We start from the raw sequence: 24159 nt of genomic DNA on the forward strand, positions 1-24159 counted from the left end.
CCCAGCAGGCACACAGCTCACTGCCCCCCATGCAGGGCTTGCTCATCTGAACTCACAGGTTCCCCTTTCATCACCCTCGAAAACATCAGCCCGCCCCAAACACCGTACCTCTCTGAGCTTCACTTACTAAGGTCTTGCTGATCAAGCTTTCATGCCTTCAGCCTCCCTATCATCTCCCTTTCCATTACTATTTGCATTAAGGGAAAATTGACACCTGTTTAAGGGTGACTTAAATTGTCATTGTCACAAGTAGATTAATCAACCACCAGTATCATTCATTTGTATCTGTCACTTAGGGAATCTCAAGATTCACTTAATTTTAAAGTTAAACTAAGGACAACAGGGCTTCCCTGGTGGCGCAGTGGTTGAGAGTCCGCCTGCCGATGCAGGGGACACGGGTTCGTGCCCCGGTCTGGGAAGATCCCACATGCCACAGAGCGGCTGGGCCCGTGAGCCATGGCCGCTGAGCCTGCGCGTCCGGAGCCTGTGCTCCGCAGCAGGAGAGGCCACAACAGTGAGAAGCCCGCGTACCACAGAAAAAAAAAAAAAAAAAAAAAAACTAAGCACAACAGTAAACTCCACTGCTTTGGAGGACACTGAGAATTTTTTTGTCCTTCTTGTTCTCACTGTTATCTTTCTAGGTACTTAAGAATTGAATTCCTAAGTGCATTCAGGCTTAAATCATTACCTCCTAGGGTTGCTCTTCCTTTCCTAAACAAATGTTTTGTGTGTGTGTGTTGTTTTTTAATTATTTTCCTTCTGGGATAAATTGATGTGACCATTCAGAAAGGACTCTTGCATTGGTTTTACAGGCCTTAGGTGGGGTGCTCTATTTACCAATGATTCTCTGTTGTAACTTGTTAATGCTATTAAGAGTTACAGACAGATGTGTGCTTTATTGCAGATAGCGATGATAGTAAGTCACTCCACTTTTCACCTAATTAATTGTGGTAAGTGGAAATTAAATGGCAAGTGCCCAGTTCTGGAAAGATAAGGATTAGGAAATAATCTGTATTTTTCAAATTGTCTTTTTCTGGACAGGTTAATTATCAGAAGAGATCACTTGCTCGAAGATGCTTTTAATCAGATTATGGGCTACTCCAGAAAAGACCTGCAGAGAAATAAGCTGTATGTCACATTTGTTGGGGAGGAAGGGTGAGTAGCACAGAGAAGTGGCCTGTGAAGCACAGGCTGTGGCTGCCGGAGGATGTTTCCCCACACTGTCCCCTGCGGTTGCCTGAAACAGGAAATCCTTCTGATGGAAAATGCTGTTCTCATACACTTAAACCTTTCAGTTTTGTTTTTTTTTTTAAGCTTCCTTTGATTTTTAAATCATTTGACATAGAAATTCTTTGGTAAAAGCTCATAACTATAGATCATTTTTGAGAGCAGAAACTTAGTTTCGTTTCTTCTCCCCGTAACTCTTTCTCTCAAAGGGAAAACATGTTTGTTTGTTTGTTTGTTTTATTGAAGTGCAGTTGATTTACGATGTTGTATTAATTACTGCTGTACAGCAAAGTGATTCAGTTATACATATATGTACATTCTTTTTCAAATTATTTTCCATTATGGTTTATCACAGGATATTGAATATAGTTCCCTGTGCTATACAATAGGATCTTGTTGTTTATTCATCCTCTATATAATAGTTTGCATCTGCTAACCCCAAGCTCCTCCCACTCTATCCCTCCCTTCCCCCCCCCCCCCCGCCACCCTGGCAACCACAAGTCTGTTCTCTATGTCCGTGAGTCTGTTTCTGTCTTGTAGATACGTTCATTTCTGTCATCTTTCAGATTCCACATATAAGTGATATCATATAGTATTTGTCTTTCTCTTTCTGACTTACTTCACTTAGTATGATAATCTCTGGGTCAATCCATGTTGCTACAAATGGCATCATTTCATTTTTTATGGCTGAGTAATATTCCATTATATATATGTACCACATCTTCTCTATCCATTCATGTGTCGAAGGACATTTAGGTTGTTTCCAGGTCCTTGGCTATTGTGAATAGTGCTGCTATGAACGTAGGGGTGCATGTATCTTTTTTGAATTAGAGTTTTGTTTGGGTATATGCCCAGGAGCGGGATTGCTGGATCATATGGCAACTCTATTTTTAGTTTTTGAGGAAGCTTCATACTGTTTTCCATAGTGGCTGTACCCATATACATTCCCACCAACAGTGTAAGAGGGTTCAAAACATGGGCTTTGAGATTTAAAAAAAGCAAGGAATTGCATTTTAACATCTATGATCTTGTTATGTGCACAGGAATACTAAGTAAATCGTACTTCACCTGTTAAATAAGCTCAGTTTCAGAATCACGAATTAGAAACTAGTGTTTGCTAGAGAGTAGGGGGCATAGGGAGGATGCAGGATGGGCGAAATAGGAGAAGGGGATTAAGAGGCGCAAACTTCCATTTGTAAAATAAAGAAGTCACAGGATGTAATGTACAGCAAAGGGAATATAGTCAATAGCATTGTAATAACTTTGTATGCTGACAAGATGGTAACTAGACTCACAGTGGTGGCCATCTAACAATGTATCAAATTATGGAATCACTACTTTGTATAGCTGCAACTAAAATGATATTGTATGTCAACTGTACTTCAATTTTAAAAAGATAGAAAAAGAGGAAAAAAGAAGAATCCTTCTGTTCTACCTGGAAATCTCCCCAGCAGTATCTCTTGGGCCTTGGTTCTTATTTCTCTGTCCCCACTTTTTCTCTTTCTTTGGCATACCTACCAAAATAACTGCCTGCCATAAACAGAGTCCAGCCTTGTATGACTCTTCCATGAGTGTGCTCATAGAGATAAGGGTTAGGAAATGAATGACTAAAGACTCCTACACGGTGTTTATTGCATTCAAATAGGCATAACGGTGGTTTTATGACTCCTCAGAAGATGAAAGCTCTCATCTCTCCTAGACCCCTTACTCTTTCTTCATTTCAGGTTTAGGTTTGGAGTCTCAGCACCTTCTTTGTAGACATCACTAGAGTGAATTTTAAAACTACCACGTGATTGTCTGAACTCGGGTTGTCTTCTCTTTAACTCCTTAACTGCTGTTGATTTGGATCATTTTAAGGCTACCTCTCTCAGCCTTGGCCAGGAATAAAGTATACTAGATTATGGAATCGTAGCAATAATATTCAATAAATTCAGCCATTTGGTTTATGGTTGATGAAATGGAGCTGTCAAAGTATAAAATAGGGCTTCCCTGGTGGCGCAGTGGTTGAGGGTCCACCTGCTGATGCAGGGGACGCGGGTTTGTGCCCTGGTCCGGGAAGATCCCACATGCCGCGGAGCGGCTGGGCCCGTGAGCCATGGCCGCTGAGCCTGCGCGTCCAGAGCCTGTGCTCCACAACGGGAGAGGCCACAACAGTGAGAGGCCCGCGTACCGCAAAAAAAAATTTTTTTTAAGTATAAAATAATTCACATGTGCTAGTAGAACTAGATAATAGTAAAATTGAGATTTAAAATTAGGTCTCTTGTCTTCCATCCAGGATTCTTAGACCAGCACTGGGATTTAGGCAAAACTCCTAAACTCTGATCTATCTGAATTTTTTCCTACCCATGGATCTTTTCACTATTCCGGCTAGTGACTGATAACTTCTCTTGTCACATATAGTGTTGTATAGTCTCCCAGCTGTGACTAGATTAAAGTAAAATACTACATGGGAAAACAATATAATGTGACAAAGTTTGAGAAGCTTGCCTGAGACTTGAGCCTTTTGTTGCTGACAAGCCTTAATGGTTCTAGCTTTTGTTAGTTGTCTTAAAGATGCAGGTGGGCAATTGAAAATGAAGGCAAATGTTTTTAGCCTAATCACAGGTATGCATGGGATTCCACGTATTTCCTTACATAACTAGTCTGGTTTGGATGAGAATACTTTTCCTCCCCCAGAACTCCAGCTGCCTTTCTTCTTTGTTGGACCACAGTTTGTTGAGATCTCAGAGATGTAGGCAAGCGTCTTTGGAAACACTGGTACTTAGGTTTGAATAGAACAGATGCTATCATGCTTGGTCATCCTAAAGCTGTCTCCCCATGGTCTGGACTGACATCCATTCCTAGGAGGAGGCCCAGGCAGAGTGGGGCCTGAAACCTTATTTAATTGCCACTAATGTCCAAATGTTTCCTGCCTCCATTTCTTGTCTTCTTCCTGTAACCCTAGAAGGAAAATAAGAGGGAGGATATTTTGAGGTGTGACCTCAGCCCTCAGGGACAATCTCTTAATCAGGCCCCTCTGCATATGGTTTTTTGAAACTGGAATGGGGCCAGATAACTTCTGGTCTCATGGCTTTATCATGTCAGTATCATACATATAGATTGTTAGATATAGACTTTATTTTGCTATTAAGGCATTGGGAATACATAATACTATTTTGAAAGATTAACGCAGTATGCTTGCTAAAAAATTGAAACCTCAAAACAACATAAAATTAAGAAGTTATTTTAGCCTTTGTCATCTTGCTACATTAAAATTAAAGATCATAACATTTCTTTCTGAATTATAATAAATACCCAAAGAGAAAAGCTACCTAGGTTTTTCTATGGAATTGTGAAATGGAGCTGAAAGTTTTCTGGTCACTTTTCCTTCATTAATTTTAATGCCCTCAAAATGTGTCATTTTGTAAGTTCTTCATGTCTAGCTCTAGTAATATGTATTAAAAAACGTATATGCCTAGTGCCCAGATGTTGGCTTGCAATATCATTCTTCGATAAAAGGGACTAGGGCTCCTTGGAGAAATGGGTGATTCTAGGACTGGGGCAGGAAATATACAAGACGGCACCTGAAGCATCTTGTGCCAGAAAGTATAGAGGAGCTCAGACAGCTCACAGTGATGTCAAAGGGACACAAGAACCAACTGAAAGAGCTGCCAGTGGTCAAAGGTGGAATAATTTGAGCAAAAAAATAAAGTAGTATTGGATTAGAACCCCGAAGTATAAAATAAATATCTATATACTGATATAAATAAAATAAATATCTATATACTGATATAAATACACAATTGAATAAATAAATAAATAACAATAGACAAATTTGTGCAGATTTCCAAATAATTCTGCATAATTCCCTGCTCCTTAATTGTGAGTTGCACATAGTGACTTTCTTCCAAATAATACAGTATGAAAGGGGGAAAAAGAAGTTAAGTCTACAGTGGAGAAGCCTGACAAACACACAGCCAGGTGATCAAGGCTAAAATCTAAAATCAACAGTGATATATCCTGTTGATAGTATGTACCCTTGGTATGATGTGATGAGAATGACACTTTACTGTCTTCCTCCCAAAAACATGTAACACCAGTCTAATCAGGAGAAAACATCAGATAAATCCAAATTGAGGAACATTCTACAAGATTACCTTATCAGTGCCCCTTAAAACTGTCAAGGTCATCAAAAACCAAAAGCATCTAAGAAACTGTCACAGCCAAGATGAACCTAAGGAAACATGGCAATTAAATGTAATGTGGTATCCTGAATGGGATCCTGGATCAGTAAAGGGACATTAAGCAAAAACAAAAGAAATCTGACTAAAGTATAGGTTTTAGTTAATAATGTATCAATATCAGTTCATTTTGTAACAAATGTACTGTACTTATGTAAGATGTTGATAAGAGGGAAACTTGAGTGTGAGGTATATAAGAATTCTCCCTATTGTCTTTGTAACTTTTCTATAAATCAAAAACTAATCTAAAATAGAACATTTATTAAAGAAAGCATAGAGTCAGGATTTGGGGAGATTTAGAGAATGTTTCCCTGAACAACTTTTCTTATTTCTTTGCTGTCTGATGAGTGATTGCCACCAGGGTAATTTTTGGTATGTGTATACTTCCTTTTGCACTTGAGGTCAGGAGAGTAATAAGTATATAGATACAGTTAATTCTGTGGAAGGAATTAGTAGAGGTATTGATTGGTATGTATAGAGTATTATTTTGTGTTGCTGAAGTCAACTTTGTTATCTGTGAGGGAATAATACTTTGCAATTCTTATTGATACCATCTCACTGATTGTATTTTCTACCTGTCATAATCAGGGTCTTTATTTATAATAGATTAGTGAGAGCATAAAGAGAAAAGAATTTATTTTTAAGAATAATGCGTCTGCCTGCCCTCCAAAAAGGTGTGAATTAGCAGATTCACTCAGAGACTTCAGCTCTGCTTTAAGATGTTTCTTTGCGTAGGTCTTGACACATGATATATATGTTGTTCCTGAAATGGAAGAGCTGAGTCAAGAGAAATGATGGGAAATGTTATAGTCATAAATTTACAGGACGACTGCAAATTCCATCTGAGGTAGAATTAACCCCAGAATAGTAGAGATGCCTGTATTCAATTAAAAATACAAAAATAAATCTAGAATCTATTAATGTAAATATACTAGTTGACAGCTAAGTATTATATCTCACTAAAATAATGCTTCATGTTATGCTTGGCTTTTTTCTGAAAAGCAGATGGTTTCTAAGCAAAACACTGTGATTTAATTTGGTCAGCGCTGAAGGTTTTGTTCTAGTCATTAAAATTTCTACCCAACTTAATTTGGTTATCTGCTCTTCCAAAGTGGGGAAGAGGAGAAGACAGCAGTGGTGGAAGAGCTTGAAAACTGAGTCATCTTGACTGAATGTGGTGGGAAATTGCATACTCTAGTTGCCTCTTTCTGTTGTGCTTCTGTCCGCCTAGAAGTTGCTTCTTTAGGAAGGGAGCCAGTAGAATACCACATATTCTCTAGTGTATTATTTTCTTCTAAATGTGTGGTGTCAAAACTTAGCTAGGCAGACTATTGTGTTCTGATGGGACATTTGGGGCCATTCACTTCTTTTTATTTTTTTTTTATTGAAGTACAGTTGATTTACAATATTGTGTTAGTTTCAGGTGTACATTCACTTCGTAGTACCCAAAACAAGTAAGGAAATAATGGCCTGGATAAAGAGAGGATGTTTACACTGTGATTGCCTCGCCTCTTTTTTTTCCTCCATAGCCAGCTCTATAAAAGGCACCTTTCTTTAGGAAAGAATGAGTTCATTATATGTAAGGTGCCATTGATGTGACATTAGTCATCTGTCTTGCAAAGCCACACTTGGACTAGGGAGGGGATGCGTGCAAACAGGTTTAGTTTGGGGGTTTAAGAGCAGGTGCACTCTTCCTGTGATATTTCTACTTAGATGACAGAAGCATCTAGGCAGAAGCATCTCATCCTCCCTAGTTGCTTAGACAGAAGCAACTAGGGAGGATGAGATCTGAAAGGTTTTCTTGGGTCCCTGCTTATAAAATAACCAGCAGCTCTTAACATCTGACTGATCTAGAAGTTGTTTGGGGTCCTGGGCTTGATCATTTATTCCTCAGAAATTTGTAAAGCTTCAAGTGAAACTTTATGGTGCTGCTTGTTTTCTTCTAAAAAGAGACACTTGCAGGATAACCTAACTGATCCGTACCATGCTGGAGAAGGGTGCTTCTGTATCTAGGCTTTGGCTTGGTATCACCAGGTAAAACTTTGTCATACTAATTGCTCACAAAATTCCTTACTCACCCATCAGGCCTTCTTAAGTGGCTCAAGAACCAAAGCCTTGCTGCTGTAAGTATCTGAGGCTGAATCAGGTGTGTAGGCCATTTGTGCCTGAACCAACTTGTAAGAAAGCAAAGTCTTCCAGAAAACTTGTAGGAAATGATAGTGAGACTTCCCAATGGCACCATCCTCTTTCATTTTATAGTCTACTTCCTTTGGAATACTTGGTAAATTTTAGTTGAAAATAAAGAACAGGAGAATAGAACTATTTATTTTAACAAATACTGGCTGCTACTAACAACTCGGGTGGTGTCAGCCCAGCAACGGGATGGTGTTTAAAATGCCTTGTCAACACTTCATGGGGCTCAAAACGACATTGCCACCCTAAGGACATCTGTGCTTATTCCGAAATGGCCTCAGATGCAGCTGTTGTGTGGCTACACACCCGTTGTCCGGAGTTTCATTATTTCCATGCCAAGTCTTTAGCTGTGGAACCAACCTAACTGGGAGAACAGGAATGTAACAAATGAGCCCTGTGATATGAGTCATATTAACTATTTATATGGAAGAGGTTGCTAAGACAGGAAGCGCATGCATAAGGTATCCTGCTGGGACACGTCTTATTGAATTAGGTAGACATATGTAATGTGTAGTCAACAACCTGCCCTCAGATATGCGGTTCTAAATTTCAGATTATAATCAAATCAAACTTTAAAAACTGTCTTGGCTTTAGAGTGACTCTATCAGTGCTGCTAGAGTTAAAAAAACAGCAGATAAAAGCCTGAGCAGTTGAGGAAGATACATTTCCCTCCTAGAGGAGCTGCTAGCTTTGTTCTCTCTTGGGAAAAAAAGGAGTTTTACTTTTCAACTTAACTCCTCAGGGAACATTCATTGTATCTTTAGCCAGATTTAGTTATCATCATGAAAAAGGAACAATCAGTGAGGTCCATCTTTGTTGTTTTAACAAACTCTACCATATTAGAAGATATTAGACTTGGAAAAGACAAGGAGCAAGCTTTCTAAGCATAATTCACTTGAGCGATTTCTGACAGTGTTTACTAATCGGGTTGTCTCTTAAGGACTGGCATGACCTATTAATGCATTGAATATAAGGCAGACTTGTGCAAAACTGTTCACTCCGCTAGATGTGAAATAACAATGTAAATTATGTTGATTTCCTTTAGAGAGCATCAGACAGCTCCACTCAGTGATTCAACAATATAAACTGATCCCCTCCTATGTATCAGGCTAAGTACTCAGGATCCGAAAATGAGAAAGACATAGTCCCTGCCCTCAGTAGGTTTACAGTTTAGATGTGTGTCTGGTGGGAGGCAGACACACAGGCAGACAATTATAAGACACTCTGCTAAGTGCGATATTATTAAAACACTGAGAGCTGAAGCTCAGTGAAAACCTGCTGTTTCTAACTGAATGCCACTGTTTAATTTTAAGCAGCTAAAAACCCATTTTACTTATACCAGTTGTCTCTTTGTAAGAAAACTGACTCACAGAGTGTTTGACTCATGTTTCAGCTGTCTGTGACCCTTATCCTCCTGTGCCTTGATTGTGTCTGAAGGTTTCTGCAGAGCAGGGACCCCTCAGGCCAAGGCTCACTCACGGTCTCACCCTAGGGTGTGTGCAACTCTCCTGGAGGTTGCATACACCCTAGGGTATCGTTGTCATTTTATCTTGCCTTGAAGTGATCCTCACTAAAGAAGAGGGTTTAGGGTAAGTCAGGTTTTTTAATAAAGCAGCATTTTCCTCCTACTTTCTTCTGTAGCAGGGGTTGACAAACTTTCTCTGTAAAGGGCCAGATAGTAAATATTTTAGGCTTTACAGACCATACATTCCCTGTTGCACCTACTCAACTCTGCCATCCTAACAGGAAAGCAGCCCCAGACAACACATAAAGAAATGGGCGTGGCTGTGTTCCAATAAAACTTTATTTACAAAGCCAGGGGGTGGGCCAGATTTGGCCCTCAGGCCATAGTTTGCCATAAGCAACGTTGTTTTGCTTATGAGAGTTTAAAATTTATTGAAGGGTGAGCTGTAAGGAGTAATGAACATTACGCTTGGGATCAGGAAACCGGTGTCAAGACCTGGATCCTCCACTGCAGCTTTCATTTGATACAAGTCAGTGATTTCCTTCAGCCCCAGTCTTCTCAATGAAATGAGGGGATGGGCGAAATGACTGCTCAGATGCTATTGATGGCATTCTCTGTTTCTGAAGAGACACAGGGGTCTGAAATTCACCATCGATAGGAAATTTAGAGATGTTTTGCATCCACAGGGATCCAGGTAGACTGGAATCATGAACTCAGTCTCACAAAGTGAAATTTAGTAGGAAAAGTATAACGTCTAGTACTTAGGTTTTAAAAAGGTACAGTGAGGGGCTTCCCTGGTGGCGCAGTGGTTGAGAGTCCGCCTGCTGATGCAGGGGACGCAGGTTCGTGCCCCGGTCCAGGAAGATCCCACATGCCGCAGAGCGGCTGGGCCCGTGAGCCATGGCCGCTGAACCTGTGCGTCCGGAGCCTGTGCTCCGCAACGGGTGAGAGGCCTGCGTACCGCAAAAAAACAAAACAAAACAAAAAAGATACAGTGAACGTGCAGACAGTATGGGAGAGTCCTAGGTTAAAGAAGCATAGGTGAAAGGTTTGAGCTGATGACTAGTTTATGATGAGTCAACAGAGTCAAGTGACTGCCCCACAAGGCAGAGTGACATTAAGCTGCATTAGTGGGGAAAAGTTCCAGGAAAAGAGGTCAAGAGCCCTTTCTAAGTTTTTGTTAACGAGACCACACCTTGAGTGTTGTGATCAGCATAGACACCACCCCTTAGGTCAGACTTTGACACCTGGAGCGTGTCCAGAGCAGAGGACCAGTGTGGTGAGGGAATTCCCTACCCTGCATTGAGAGGAGGTTGAAAGAAGTGTCTGTGTTCATGAGTGAGGAGGGGGCAGGGACCAAGGATTATGGAAACTGCTGAACTTAGAGTTCTTGTAGAAAATGACTTTTGAAAAAAAATTTACATCTCTAGCATCTAGATTAATACCCAAAACATAATAGGCACTCAAATATTTGTTGAAAGAAAACCTCTGAGTATGTGAAGAACGTTCAAGTGGAAAAAGTATTCTACTTGTTCTTGGTGGCGTCAGAGACCGCAACGAGGACAGTGGAAGGAAGCCACGAGACACTGCCTTGGTCTCGGCACCAAGAGGGGTAGCCTGCGTCACTGTACCTGGCAGGCAGCCGGAGGGCTGCTTTGGGAGCCCCCCCCAGGGTGATCTGAGCATAGTCCCACGGTTCCTGGTAGCCACAGTATATTCAGCTGCCCCAGAAGGCAGTTCTGTCATGTCACCTTAAGGCCTCTCTGGCCTTGAGAGTCTGCTGTGTTTGCATTTTTCTGTACACATAGGTTTCTTGTCAGTCTACACTCATATCTCCCAAAGTGCAGTGTGGACTGGTGAGGTGTGAAATGACTGTAGCTATTACATAGACTGACATTTTTTATTTTAATGTTTATGTGTTTCTTTTAATGTGTATTAGAAAAGATATAAAGCTAGCACATCATAATTCCATCAATATTGTGTAAGACAAGGCTACACTGGAAAAGCAAGTAAAGCTAGAAATATTAAGGAAATGGCAGTGCGTATATCGCAAAAATTGAGAAAGTAGTTAGGTGGATAGCTGAGGTCTGTTCTAAGTAAATTCTATTAAACTCTTGTCTAAGACATATAAAAGCCATTTCAGTTTTCTTACTAGTATTCCAACTCCCTCTTCTACCTATAATAGGATGCTTTTCTCTATCACACAATCCCATCACCACCCAAGACTCAGATGATTTCTTTGTCATTAAAAAAAAAAACAAAAAACAGTAATGCCCACTGGAGGAAATTCCATAAGAGGAAAAAAAATAGAGTGAACAAAGGAAGTCTTATAAAATCCCACCACTCCAACTTATCTGTAGCTTTCATTCCCCCTTCAGAATTCCTTCCTGTCTTTGAACCCTTGTGTAAACTTTTTATCATAGGGTAGATGTACTTTACATTTTTCATTTTAAATTGAGCATATCGAATTGCTTTATTGCAAACTCCTCTTTGCTGTGTTTTTTGCTCTCAGCATTTTTGGCCACTTGTCATTCCTCAAACCTCACACAATAATTTCTCAAAATTTACTTTGACCCTGATGTCTTTGTAAGTAAAATGGAATTTACACTGTAGTTCAGGCGCTGGAGTTTCAGCCTCTTCTCCAAATACCTTACCGAGGAAGCTTTAGACACCCTCACTTTTCTTGTTTATAGTTTTCCATGGCATTTTATAATTTAAAGTTTTCACGTGAACCCTATCATTCCATCTTTTGCCTCTGATCTCCCTAGGAGGCCTTGTATCTGTAATATCCTCTCACCAATCCACTAAAGTCTCTTTCCTTCCCATTTAAAAGTGTTTCAGAAATCCATGAGGACTCCATGTCCCATGGATGTATGTAGCTGATGCCCTCTGGTTTAAGCTGCTTAAATAAAGCATTCCCACTGTACTCTCTCTCCCCATAACCTGGCTCTGGGCATTTCAATTTACCTTTTTCTGCATATTTATACAATCAAATTATTAGCATACTGCCTATCTCATCCATTATCTGATATGTAGCTTTAGTTTTAGATATGCTCCATATAAATGTCCATTACGTTATTTTGGGTCAAAACATGTTTGAGATCAGTAATCATGATCATTCAACATCCAGTGTTTTGGACAATCCTGGTATGTGGATAATTAGACTTCTAAGGAGTGTTCTGTAGAGAGTTGAGCACTGTAGAAAATGTGCCTAATAAGTAGAAAAAAATAATAACTGGTTGTTCTTTTTGTGAATTTTTTAAAGGCTGGATTACAGTGGACCTTCCAGAGAGTTTTTCTTCCTGGTATCCAGAGAACTCTTTAACCCATATTATGGCTTATTTGAATATTCAGCCAATGACACATACACAGTACAAATAAGTCCCATGTCTGCTTTTGTAGACAATCACCATGAATGGTAAGTATTTTTTTTCTCCAACGCTTTTCTTCAGCTGATTTTCTGTGATATTAGTTTTTATAGGAACCCACACTTCTTTTTTAAACATTTTTTCCCTTGGAGAAAATCATATTTTCAGTTAACTATCTCATTTGACTCTTGTTTGTGTTGTCAAATTTAATATACAGGCAGTCTCCAAGCTAGGAATAGATTATGTTCCATAAGACCAATTTTAAGTGAGTTGGGTAGAATTCAAAAGGTTTTTTCCACTGAAGGAAAGTTGCGGGTGATGTTAGGTTCCCAGCAAGACCCTAAATCCCTCTCTGCAGCTTTGGGCCACTCTGAGATCTGACGGGGGCAGGTGGGGGGTGAGTAGGGGAATGTCCTGACTCAGAGGCCAGGCAGCTTCTGGAGCAGCCCTTGGGGAAGTGGCTAACACTGGGGGAGGGGCAGAGCAGCTGGGCTGTTGGTGTTCTAGGGAGAGGGAGGGCGGGAGGTTGGGGTGCCCTGGAGGAACGGAAGGTGGAAGAGAATGCTGGCAGGCAGGCAGGCAGGAGTGCGGAGTCACAGCAGTGGCCCCTTACCCTAGTGACTGGTTCAAGTTTGTAGCCAGGAATTGCCCCTTTCCTAATTTCTCACACAAAACCAAGGAAAACTGGGCTAGGATTCCCATCTGGGAATTATTTATTCTGAAAATCCCGAATTGCACTCTTTTCATGACATTTATTTTTACATGCCTGCATTTATAGACTTGAAGTATCTTTATAACCCCTGTTTGCTTGTTCCTGTTCATTTTCACTGTAGTAACAAAAAAGAGAACATGAGTACGACTCATGGAAACAATTTCTTTGAGTCATGAGGTTAATATTGGTGGGTGGAGGGCATTAAGTTTTAGGACTTATTCTTCAAATTAACTTCCGTTTAACTACAATTTGGAGTCCTCCTAAGAGTAGCTATGGCAGTTATACTAACATAAGTGGATAAAGAAAAACAAAGCTGCTGGACATTCATCTTAAAATGGTTGCCTAACACTAAAATTACAAATGAATAGTATGAACCTCAGTGTGGATTTACACTTTCGGAAGGCATCAGGCTTTCAAAGAGCTAGAAACTTGAATACTTCCGAAAAAGAAAATACATGTACATCTCAGCAAACCCAGTCGTGACAGATATATTTAATAAATTTTCCGAAGTGATTCAGTATAGAATTGAGCACTCAAATTTTGAAGAACAGAATGTCCCATGAGGAAACTCCCTCAAATGTACACATGCATAATTCTTGGATTGTGAGTTATCTTCAAGAGAGGGGTTTGAGAGAGAACAGAAATAGGAACTTTCTCACTCTGAGACTGGGCTTTTCCTCAAAAGGGAATTGCCACTAGGTTTGCATTAGATAAATCCTGCTAATATTCATGCAGGCAAACTACAAGGGGACAACATTTTCCCCACCACCACTGGTCTCATTCTGTCAACATTTCTTAGAAGTGATGTAGGGAAATTTCACTGCCATGCTAACAGGAAATTCATGTTGGCCATGTAGGGTGCTACATGGTGGACATTACTGACACGGGGTGAAAGTGGAGCAGTATCTCTCTGAACATCAGAGTGAAACAGATTTCTTCTACAAGGAGATGTGACTATCAGCCTGATGAGGACCCAGCCTGCAGTGCACACAGACTCTCATGGACAAACTTAGATGATTAGAGCTGGAAAGCATTCTTGAGAGCCAATTGAACCGTTCAGAAACTGCTCCATGGGGCTTCCCTGGTGGCGCAGTGGTTGAGAATCCGCCTGCCGATGCAGGGGACACGGGTTCGTGCCCTGGTCCGGGAAGATCCCATGTGCCGCGGAGCGGCTGGGCCCGTGAGCCATGGCCGCTGAGCCTGCGCGTCCGGAGCCTGTGCTCCGCAGCGGGAGAGGCCACGACAGTAGAGGCCCGCGTACCGCAAAAAAAAAAAAAAAAAAAAAGAAGGAAAGAAATTGCTCCATGATGTGTAAGCCATCTCCTGCTTTTCCTTCACAGGTTCCGGTTCAGTGGTAGGATCCTTGGTCTTGCACTAATTCACCAGTATTTGTTGGATGCCTTCTTCACACGGCCCTTTTATAAGGCTCTTCTCAGAATGTAAGAGTGTTTTTATTGCTTATGTAATTAGCATGTAAAGAATGTAATATTTCCTTTATCAAAAAGGGTCTTTTGACAATGTCATTTATTGGCTCACTATCTCAAATCTATTACTTAATAGTGATTTAGATTTCTGAAACTAATCAACTAATATAATTTCAAATGTGGTTACTGGATTTTTCCAGCTTCTGTTCCTTTATTCCTGTCTTGCTCCCAAAGGCTTAGTTTTGCTCCACTCTGAATAATTCATCCTCATTTGTTGCTACACATGTGTCTTCAAAACACTTGTACTTCAAATACAGTGCTGGAATTCCTGTGGTATTAATGCCGGTTATTAATAGAATAGTTGTGGCTTAGTCTTGGTGACTCACAGCCCCCCATCTTTCACAAAATGCATTTTACATTTTGCTTTATGCAAACTTTCAACTGTTTATTCTTGGTTCATATTTTCATTCTCTTTTTTTTTAATTTGTTTGTTTGTTAGAGGTGTGCAGTATTTTTTAAGTCCCATATTTATCTTGAGATCTCTCTATATGCAAGACAGTCATTTACGATGGCAGATGAAAATTTAGCATTCACAGAATTTTTTCTTCATTGTTAGCAGAATGAAAGATTGCAATTATTGTGAAATGTAGAGCAAACCGTTTCTGTCCTAGAATCAGTAGTCATTTTCAAGGATGAACAGAAGAAGGCAACTATCTGTGAGGGTAGTAGCTCAAACTTGCAATGAGAAAACACAGAATGATTGCATGGCTCTGACCAGCTCATTCCTTAACCAAGGCCATGTATCTGCTTTCTGTCAAAATGGAAGCCTAGAGCTCAATTGAAAGCAAAGTATTTCTAATAGTTCTTAAAGAGGGTCAGTAGGAAGACCTTTGCCATCCTCCCTTTTGGTATATGGACCGATGAAGTCCTGGGCACCTGGACACTGGCTTCTGCCTCTCTGGTTCTTCTGGCCCATTTGCACCTTCCCATTTCATTGCCTTATCTCTCATTTTCCATTTAAGCTTCCTGAAAGAGTAGTCTACACTGACTGTTGACACACCCTCAACACATTTTAGCCTGGCTTTTTTTCCCACCAATAACCTATGGAAGCTTTTAAAGAATGTTTTTTAGTCTTTATCTTAATAGACCATTCTGCTGCTTTTGATACTGTTGACCCCTCCCAACCCCACCACCCATTTCTCTTGCGTTCTTCCTTCACTGGCCTGTGTGACACTGTGCTCTCCTGGTTCTCCTTTCACTTTTATGCCTTCTTTGTGGATGTCCTGACTTGCCCTTAAACCTCGATGTTCCTGAAGCTTCCATTCTTGTCCCCTTGCTTTCCTCTCTCTGTGTGCTCTCATGGGGTATCTCTTTACCTGTCTCATCTACTCTCCAATCCGCACCCACAGACATGATCTCCCTTGAGTCGTAGGCTCAAGCGGTCAACATTCCACTGAATATCTCCTCTTGTATGTCTCACAGGCACCTCAGAATCAACGTGGTTAAAACTAGACTCATCAATTTCTCCTGACCTAAAAATGTACCTTCTCCCTTATATGCCCAGTCACAGATCAAGGTGCCAACATTCTCAAGTCACTCTGGTCAGAAATTGGGCGTCATCCTCAAACAGGGATGGTGAATACACAGCACAATTTCTTCTCTTCCCCACCTCCCACCCCATTCCCATGGTACAGGTCACAAATCATTTAGGTACTTTTTCCTGCTGAACTCGTTGTGGCCTCAGGAATTTTTCAACTTTTGGCCCTCAAGACTGCCAATGAATCAGAGTTGTCTTGTAACTTGAGTTCATTTGCCATCCTGTTTTAGATATACTTCTTTATACTACCCAGTAAAACCATTTATTAATTTCCACATTCACCTCCTAAATAATTCTTAAATTCATCTTCTCTACCCTAATAGCTGTGCCCTAATTAAAATCCTTATCTTATTCTGGCCAGATTACTGTAGTGATCTATTAATTGGTTTCCACCCAGTGATTACCACCACCACCCCCAATTTTAAGTAATCCTCAACACTGCCACTTCCAGAAGAACAATTTAAAGTCACATCTCATGTCTCACCATGTCATTCCCTGTTTTAAAACCTTTCAGTAGTTCTGAATCACCAAGCTCCTTAGAATGACGTTCAGACCTGCTCCCAGCTACCATCTTACAACAGGGTCATATAATAGTAACTCCACCTCATGTAGATCTTCTCTTAGAAAACCATTATAATTGTAGAGCAATTCTGTAGCTTTCAGTTTTCAGAATCACAGAAAGAATAAGAACCATGAAGAAAAAAAGGACATATGTGAATGTGGATCACAGAATCTAGTCTTTTAAAAAAAAGTTAAAATACAGTATAGAAACATATGAAGAATTTCTAATTAGGAGAATGATAATTTAAGATTGTATAACATAGCCAAAGAATACTGAACCCAAGTTGTCAACTCGAGTTCCATTTCCAGCTCTGGCATTAATTGTGGGTGACTGTGCAAATGGCAGCCACTCTTTGCACCTCCAGTTCTGTGTCTTAAAAGACAAAACAAACTGAGTGATTCCTAAGGCATTTTATATATCAGAATTTTTCAATTTTATGTCAAATTTCTGAATTATTTCACTGATTTGGTTACTAACTTTGACGAAGAACATTCCAGAAATCACTGCCTATTTTAGTTGATCTTGTTCTTATCATTATTTCTTAGTTTCTTTCCTCACAACTCTGGGTTTTTGCTGATAGCCATGACTACATTTTTTTTTTTCTATCTGTTTATCATCTTAGTCTCTGTGACCTGAGTGATCTAGAATACCTTGATGAAGAATTTCACCAGAGCCTGCAGTGGATGAAAGACAATGACATCCATGACATCCTGGACCTCACGTTCACTGTGAACGAAGAAGTTTTTGGGCAGGTCTGTGTGTGTGAATAACTGGTGACTAAGTGTGGTAATTGAAGGCTATTGGTTGGTGAAGGATTAATTCAGTGGCCTAAGATCAGATGCTTATTTATTTGTGGTTGGTTGGGTGGTTTAAACCCAGGTTTATGTACAGTTACAATATTCTTGGTTATAAAGGTTATTCTAATGCCGACTTCAGATTAAAATTTTCTAATTTATAGACTGCACTATTTGTATGTTGTAAACAACCTTTTTATTTCCCACTAAAATACCCTCATAAGATATTAGAATGTGCCTTGTACCATATACAGTTTTTAAATATCCATGCTACCCCAGAGTTGAATATTAAATTATTTAATTGGCCCTTGTACTTAACTCTCATTCATGTTTAACAACTGAAATGGATTGTTTTGAAGCTGAGGGAAAGTAAACAATATTTTGGTGAAGGTTTGGAAACATATTGTTTTTTTAAAAAGTTGGTAGAAGAGTTGGTCAAAAGATTTTCAGAAATTATATGCTAGTTCATAATTAATATTCTTAGTTAAACATTAATACTTGGCTGGTCTCCTGAATTTCGTATTTTGGAAAAGAAGTTCTCAGTTTAACATTCGCTTGAATGTAATTCTGCTTCCTTAAGGTAAACGTTTACCTAAATATTGGCTTTCTATATGTAGTTGATTGTGAATCCTAAAGGAATTTGTGAAAATGTCTTTTTGTCAAACATTCAAATAGCAGTGGGACAGAATCTGGAGCCCTTTTGTTTCCATTTAAAAGACTTATTTGTTTAATCAGGATTTAAAGCTTAACCTTGCAACACATATATATATATTTTTTGCAATATGCGGGCCTCTCACTGTTGTGGCCTCTCCCGTTGCAGAGCACAGGCTCCGGATGTGCAGGCTCAGCGGCCATGGCTCATGGGCCCAGCCGCTCCGTGGCATGTGGGATCTTCCCGGACCGGGGTACGAACCCGCGTCCCCTGCATCAGCAGGCAGACTCTCAACCACTGCGCCACCAGGGAAGCCCCGCAACACATATATTTTTAACCACTGAGGCTCTCAGACGTCTGCTCATTACTTAGCTTTCCCTGAGCATCAGTGGGTGCCTGGGCTCTGTGCTGGTGCCACACACCCTGCTTGTGGGATGTACCCAGGCCAGGGCAGAGACAGGTAGCTGGCTGATTCCAGCTCATTGGTAGCAGTGGTCTTACAACATCAAGAGTATTGCTTTATGGTCAGTCCTTTTGTTTTTTAATCGCAGATTACCGAACGAGAATTAAAACCAGGGGGTGCTAACATCCCAGTCACTGAGAAGAATAAGAAGGAGTACATCGAGAGGATGGTGAAATGGAGGATTGAGAGGGGTGTTGTGCAGCAGACAGAGAGCTTAGTGCGTGGCTTTTATGAGGTAAAGACAATCAGCAGGAGTGGGGTTCTCAGTCTGATGTCAGCAATACCTTGGTCCACTTCACTGTACTTCATATGTGTGCAATATTTCCATTTCTCTTTGGTATATTTACCGTTGCTATTTCAGTTCAAACACTTCAACAATTTTTCCTGTATGTTTTAAGAACACAAAAAAAAGCTTATTGCCCTGTTACAAGAAAACACTGAAATAAAATGACCTGCATTCAAATAGCATTTGATGATTTAATGACCACTAATAACATTTAAGTCACGCATTTTACTCATGCTCAGATATGTGTAATCAAATCTCATGCCTGATAAGTGAAATGATTGTATCTGAGGGTCAGAATGAGTTGTAACAAGTATTCCATATGACTTCTTCTGTGAAAAAGCCATAGCTAAAATAAAAATAAACTGTGAAAGTGACTGGAGCACTAGATCTTCTCCCAAAGAGAAAAAAAACTAGATTAATCAGTGACCAATTATAAAACAAAAATTCTGTTGAAAACCTCATCAACCTTGTACTAAAAATATATTTGTAGAGAGCTTTGCATGTTATAAAGTGCCTCCACAGAATACATCCATAGTATTCCCAACACTCCCTGTGCCCTCCTTTTCTGATGAGGCTTAATTATAGCTGAGGCTTCTCCAGGTTCTTAAGCCATGTCCTATATTCTTTTTATTCCACAGGTGGTGGATGCCAGGCTGGTATCTGTTTTTGATGCGAGAGAACTAGAACTGGTCATCGCAGGCACAGCTGAAATAGACCTAAGTGATTGGAGGAACAACACAGAATATAGAGGAGGTGAAATTTGACTTATAGATGGCTGGATTTAAAGTTTCAGATTAGAGGGAAGCAAGCGGTTTGGCACGTTGGCCTGGATCCAGGACAGACAGAGGCACTTGCGCTCTAATCATAGGTCTGATGCAGTCTCCTTTGAGACCTTGGGCAAGGTACATGCCCTTCTTTCCCTAGCTACCTCATCTGTCAAGTGGAAGGAGAGCTGTTTACACACCATCTAAGGATGTCACAACTCTTAATTGTTAGTGAAGAAATGTGGCCATAGGAACATCAATTAATGGTTTTACGGTGTTGTTAGTGAAGCACCAGGGAGCTCATATCCAGCTGGTCAAACTCCACCTATTCTGCCTTCATTCTCAAACCTGAAGAGGCATACCCTCTGAGCTTCTTAATGAACAAACACAGTTTTTCTACATTTCACTTGAACTGCTTACCAGTTGTAATTCACAGTTGAAACACATGAATGGAGTAAGATATGGTTCTCAGATTTAAGGTTTCTTGAACAAGCCCTTCTAAAATTCAAGCATTAAGTTCAACTGAAAAGGAAACTGCTGTAAGGTTAGTTAAAAACTACACACGTCACCAAATGGGAAGTTTTAGGACTGGCATTTCTGTAGATCAATACAAATTTTCAATTAGTAACTGGCATCGAAGCCTGTGAAATTTGCTGAATCAAGACCCATGGAAAGGGACCTGATGCTAACCCAGAGTTAAAGTTTTATTCAATACTTTTAATCAAAGAAAGAATACATTTTCTGAAATTTATTGTAGTGTTGTAAAGTGTTCAGAAAGTCGTGACAAATGACGGTTGGTTTTTGTTTTTGTTTTTGAACTCAGAATGTAAGAGGTTAGCAGTGGTTCTGAACTTGGAGAGTGAAGAATACAATCTTTAAGTCACTGAATTAATCAGTTAGACTAAAATGAGAGCTGAGCAGTTCTCCAATTATCTGTAAATTGAAACAGAGATTTAAAAAAAAACAACAATTAAAAAGTTTGGAGTACAAAAAATACCTTAACATTGGCTCAGTTGCTTTTGTTTTGGCCTCTGCTTGGCTCTTCCAGCCCATCACTGTTGCCCTGGGCTGGCCTTGCCCGTCCATTTTCTCTGAAAGACGATATTAAACTGCAGTGTCCATTGATGCTATTTCTGAAGTCCAGTTGCTGTAATAACTCTTTTCCCATTGGCCCCGTGTATAATCCAAATATGACCTTGGCTATTATAACTTTGTTAACTATTTTCACTAACTAGAACACAGTTTCTCCAACATGCTACATAACTTACATCTTACCATAAATGCTATTAGCTCATTCCTTCCCCCCATCCCCAACCCCCAGGAGATTCTAATAGCAATGCCATTCATCAAGTCAGCCAGTTTTGTATTTACACAGTATAGACTTTTATTCACTGTATTTGACTAATCGAGTACCTATTTCTATGGTTATTGTCAGTCTTATCAAATGAAATCCTTGAGAGGAGAGGGCTGGGGGGAGGGGGCAGGAAAATGGCGACATGCCCAGCTGCCATGTTTGCTAACCCAGCTACTTGGCACTGAATGAAGGGGCGGCTTTGCTGCCATTTGCCATATGTTCACAGGGCAGCTGTTTATAGAGAATAGGATGAGACATTTTCACTCCTCCTCCTTCTCCAAATGGTTTGGCACAGACAGCAAAGGAGAGGCATAAAAGGGCTGATTCAAAGGGTCAGAAAACTTTAAAGCTATAAAGAGCCAACGCACTTATTTTATAGATTAGAAAAGTATTTGCTCAGCACCAAACAGCTGGTCTTTGCCAAAGACAGGACAAGGAGCCTATGCATCTCCGTGTCCAGTCTAGTTGTATTTACGCTTCATTTGGATCCCTTTCTTCTCCAAGGGCATCGCTGATCAAATGGTAAACAGTAAGGCAAGATTCTCCCCAAATCCTACAGCCACGGAAACATGTGAGGAAAAATTTGAATGAAAATGGTTTCTACCTACCTTCTATTTAGGACTTAACTGCTGCTGACTCAGAATTAGAGTAGCTCTCTATACATGGAATATGTCAGCTAATTGGTTTGAATCACTAACTGTGCCTTAATCCTCGTCAACCTTCTCTCTGAACTTAATTTTTCTCGGCAGAAGGTTTTAGAATCCACAGCTACTTCCTCAATCCACCTGTGGGATGACACTTTTGACATTTTATTAAATTCTGGTAAAGTATGGAATAAAAGTAACATTTAGGTTGATGATTATTTGAGATTTATTAGTTGAAGGAGTTAAAGTAATAAACTTATTTTCCCTTTTTATTAATAAAAAGTAATTTGCTTTTGAAATATGAACATAATATATAGTTTTAAAATGGTTTGCAATTATATATTGATTTGAATAATTATTTGATCTACGTCTCTCCTTTACCAAAAGCCCTGTGAGGGACTATTTCCTTTGCCATTGTCCCCCAAACTTAGGACACTGCTTGGCATAGCAGTGCTAGAAAATTATTTCTTAAATAAATGACCAAAAGGGTTAAACATTTCCAGTAACAGCAGTTATATTTTTCAGAAATGATATGGTTAAAATAACTCATTTGTTTTCTTCCCTCCGTTAGCTTCATTTAGTGACCACTAAATGGAAACAGAGGTTTCTTGGTTTCATTTAGTGTTTTGTTTAACTTCTAACACTCATGTGATCACATTTACAGTGTAATTCCTTGGTCTTAAATTATAAATAACCTTTAACGAATCCAAGATGATGATTTATGTCTGGGGGTCTTTTGTCGACTTGCCAGTGTCATGGTGACTTAAGATAGAAAACTCAAAGTAACACGGGCTTTCATGATTGGTTTGATAGGATATCATGACAATCATATTGTAATTCGGTGGTTCTGGGCTGCAGTGGAAAGATTCAACAATGAACAACGACTAAGGTTGTTACAGGTAAGATGCCATTAGTTCATCTTTTTAATGCATTAATATAGTTATTTTTGGAATTACAAATTTTTAATAACTGCTAAGTATACTCAGTAAATATATTTAGGTTTATCTACATATTCCGGATATACTGTCTTCAGACTCTCCTGGCTGCGTGGGTCTGTGGTCCCATCACTACGCAGAACATCCCCAACCTAGTCCAAGCATGTCATTAGAGTTGTGAGGAAGTACCAACTCCCATCCAAGAATCCCAGCAACAGCGTCTGCCTTTACAGCAGTTGGATCCCTTCCACAAGAGGTCCCTGGGTACTCTGCAGGCCAGCATCCCTGGCAACTGAAGGAGATAATCTTCAGTCCCTTAAGAAGTGACCCAGTTCCTTGATAAAGAGTCCTCTCTTTTCTTCCATCTAACGTTCCACAAATTTGAGATAATATTGAAGTTTAAGAATACTGGGAAAACTAACTCATTTTCTTGTGGTGTTTATAGTTATACAGGGCAATTGCTGGTTGGTTGCAGCTAAAGAAATATCAGACATGAGGAAGCCTTTTGGTCACTCAGGCAAAGCCTTACCAGTAGGCTGGATCTTGGCTCCTTTGGATCACAGATCTGGGTCTCACATTTGCAGGACTAGAAGTTCTTTTTGTTTTCCATTCACCTCAGTTCGATCAGGGACTAATACTAAGTTGACTTAGGTTCATCGATACGCCCACTTTATTAATCTCGAATGGGAAGTATACATGGTTTGAGCTTCTAAGCTGGTCAGCTGTACAGGACGCTGTATCTTCTACAAATCCTCCGTATCCCCTTTCTCTTTATAATGCTCTGTCCTTCCTTGGTATTCTCCAGCTCTTTGTCAGAATTCTCGTGTTACAGCTATTCTATGTCTATAAAGTTTTATCTTTTGAGCTTTTCCACCAGTGAGCAGCAGGCTGCTCTTCCCCAGCACCTCTGCACATGAACGATGCCAACCTTGCCTGGAGCCTGGTCTCTTGGCTTCACCTTTTCCTTCTGTTTTCTTGGGTTGATAGTTTGTTACAGGCACATCCAGCATTCCCTATGAAGGATTTGCTTCTCTCCGAGGGAGTAACGGCCCAAGAAGATTCTGTGTGGAGAAATGGGGGAAAATCACCGCTCTTCCCAGGTAAAGTAGAAAATATTTCTTTACTGTCACTACAGTGTTCTAGGTAGGACCTTTAGCTTATATATATATTGATTTATTACCATTTTTATGCTGAAAGTTTGGGAGAGTGGAAAAAACTTTTAGAATGAATTTACCTCAGATTACCTTTTTAAATGAAGGAAAAAAGGTCTTCCTGGTCATACTTGGAATACATACATACATATCTTTTTTTATTTTTATTGGAGTATAGTTGCTTTACAATATTGTGTTACTTTCTACTGTACAGCAAAGTGAATCAGCTATACGTATACATATATCCCCTCTTTTCTGGATTTCCTTCCCATTTAGGCCACCACAGAGTACTGAGTAGAGTTCCCTGTGCTATACAGTAGATTCTCATTAGTTATCTATTTTATACAT

At 39.9% G+C, this 24159-nt stretch overlaps 1 protein-coding gene across 3 annotated transcripts in view; it reads left to right on the plus strand.

The window, feature by feature from the left end:
• The window catches only part of HECW2 (HECT, C2 and WW domain containing E3 ubiquitin protein ligase 2), a 422655-nt gene that overhangs the window by 380915 nt on the left and 17581 nt on the right, over nucleotides 1-24159 (plus strand). For all 3 annotated transcript variants that reach the window (XM_029225749.1, XM_029225748.1, XM_029225750.1), the window contains 8 exons: nucleotides 1042-1155; nucleotides 12371-12523; nucleotides 14526-14624; nucleotides 17391-17520; nucleotides 18766-18912; nucleotides 19602-19716; nucleotides 22539-22624; nucleotides 23648-23760. In XM_029225749.1, coding sequence (XP_029081582.1) covers nucleotides 1042-1155; nucleotides 12371-12523; nucleotides 14526-14624; nucleotides 17391-17520; nucleotides 18766-18912; nucleotides 19602-19716; nucleotides 22539-22624; nucleotides 23648-23760 — 957 coding nt within the window. The remainder of the gene's footprint in view (nucleotides 1-1041; nucleotides 1156-12370; nucleotides 12524-14525; nucleotides 14625-17390; nucleotides 17521-18765; nucleotides 18913-19601; nucleotides 19717-22538; nucleotides 22625-23647; nucleotides 23761-24159) is intronic.

This window comes from Monodon monoceros, unplaced genomic scaffold (assembly GCF_005190385.1).
Source record: "Monodon monoceros isolate NGI ecotype Baffin Bay Population unplaced genomic scaffold, NGI_Narwhal_1 Super_Scaffold_16, whole genome shotgun sequence".
Classification (NCBI taxonomy): Eukaryota; Metazoa; Chordata; class Mammalia; order Artiodactyla; family Monodontidae; genus Monodon; species Monodon monoceros.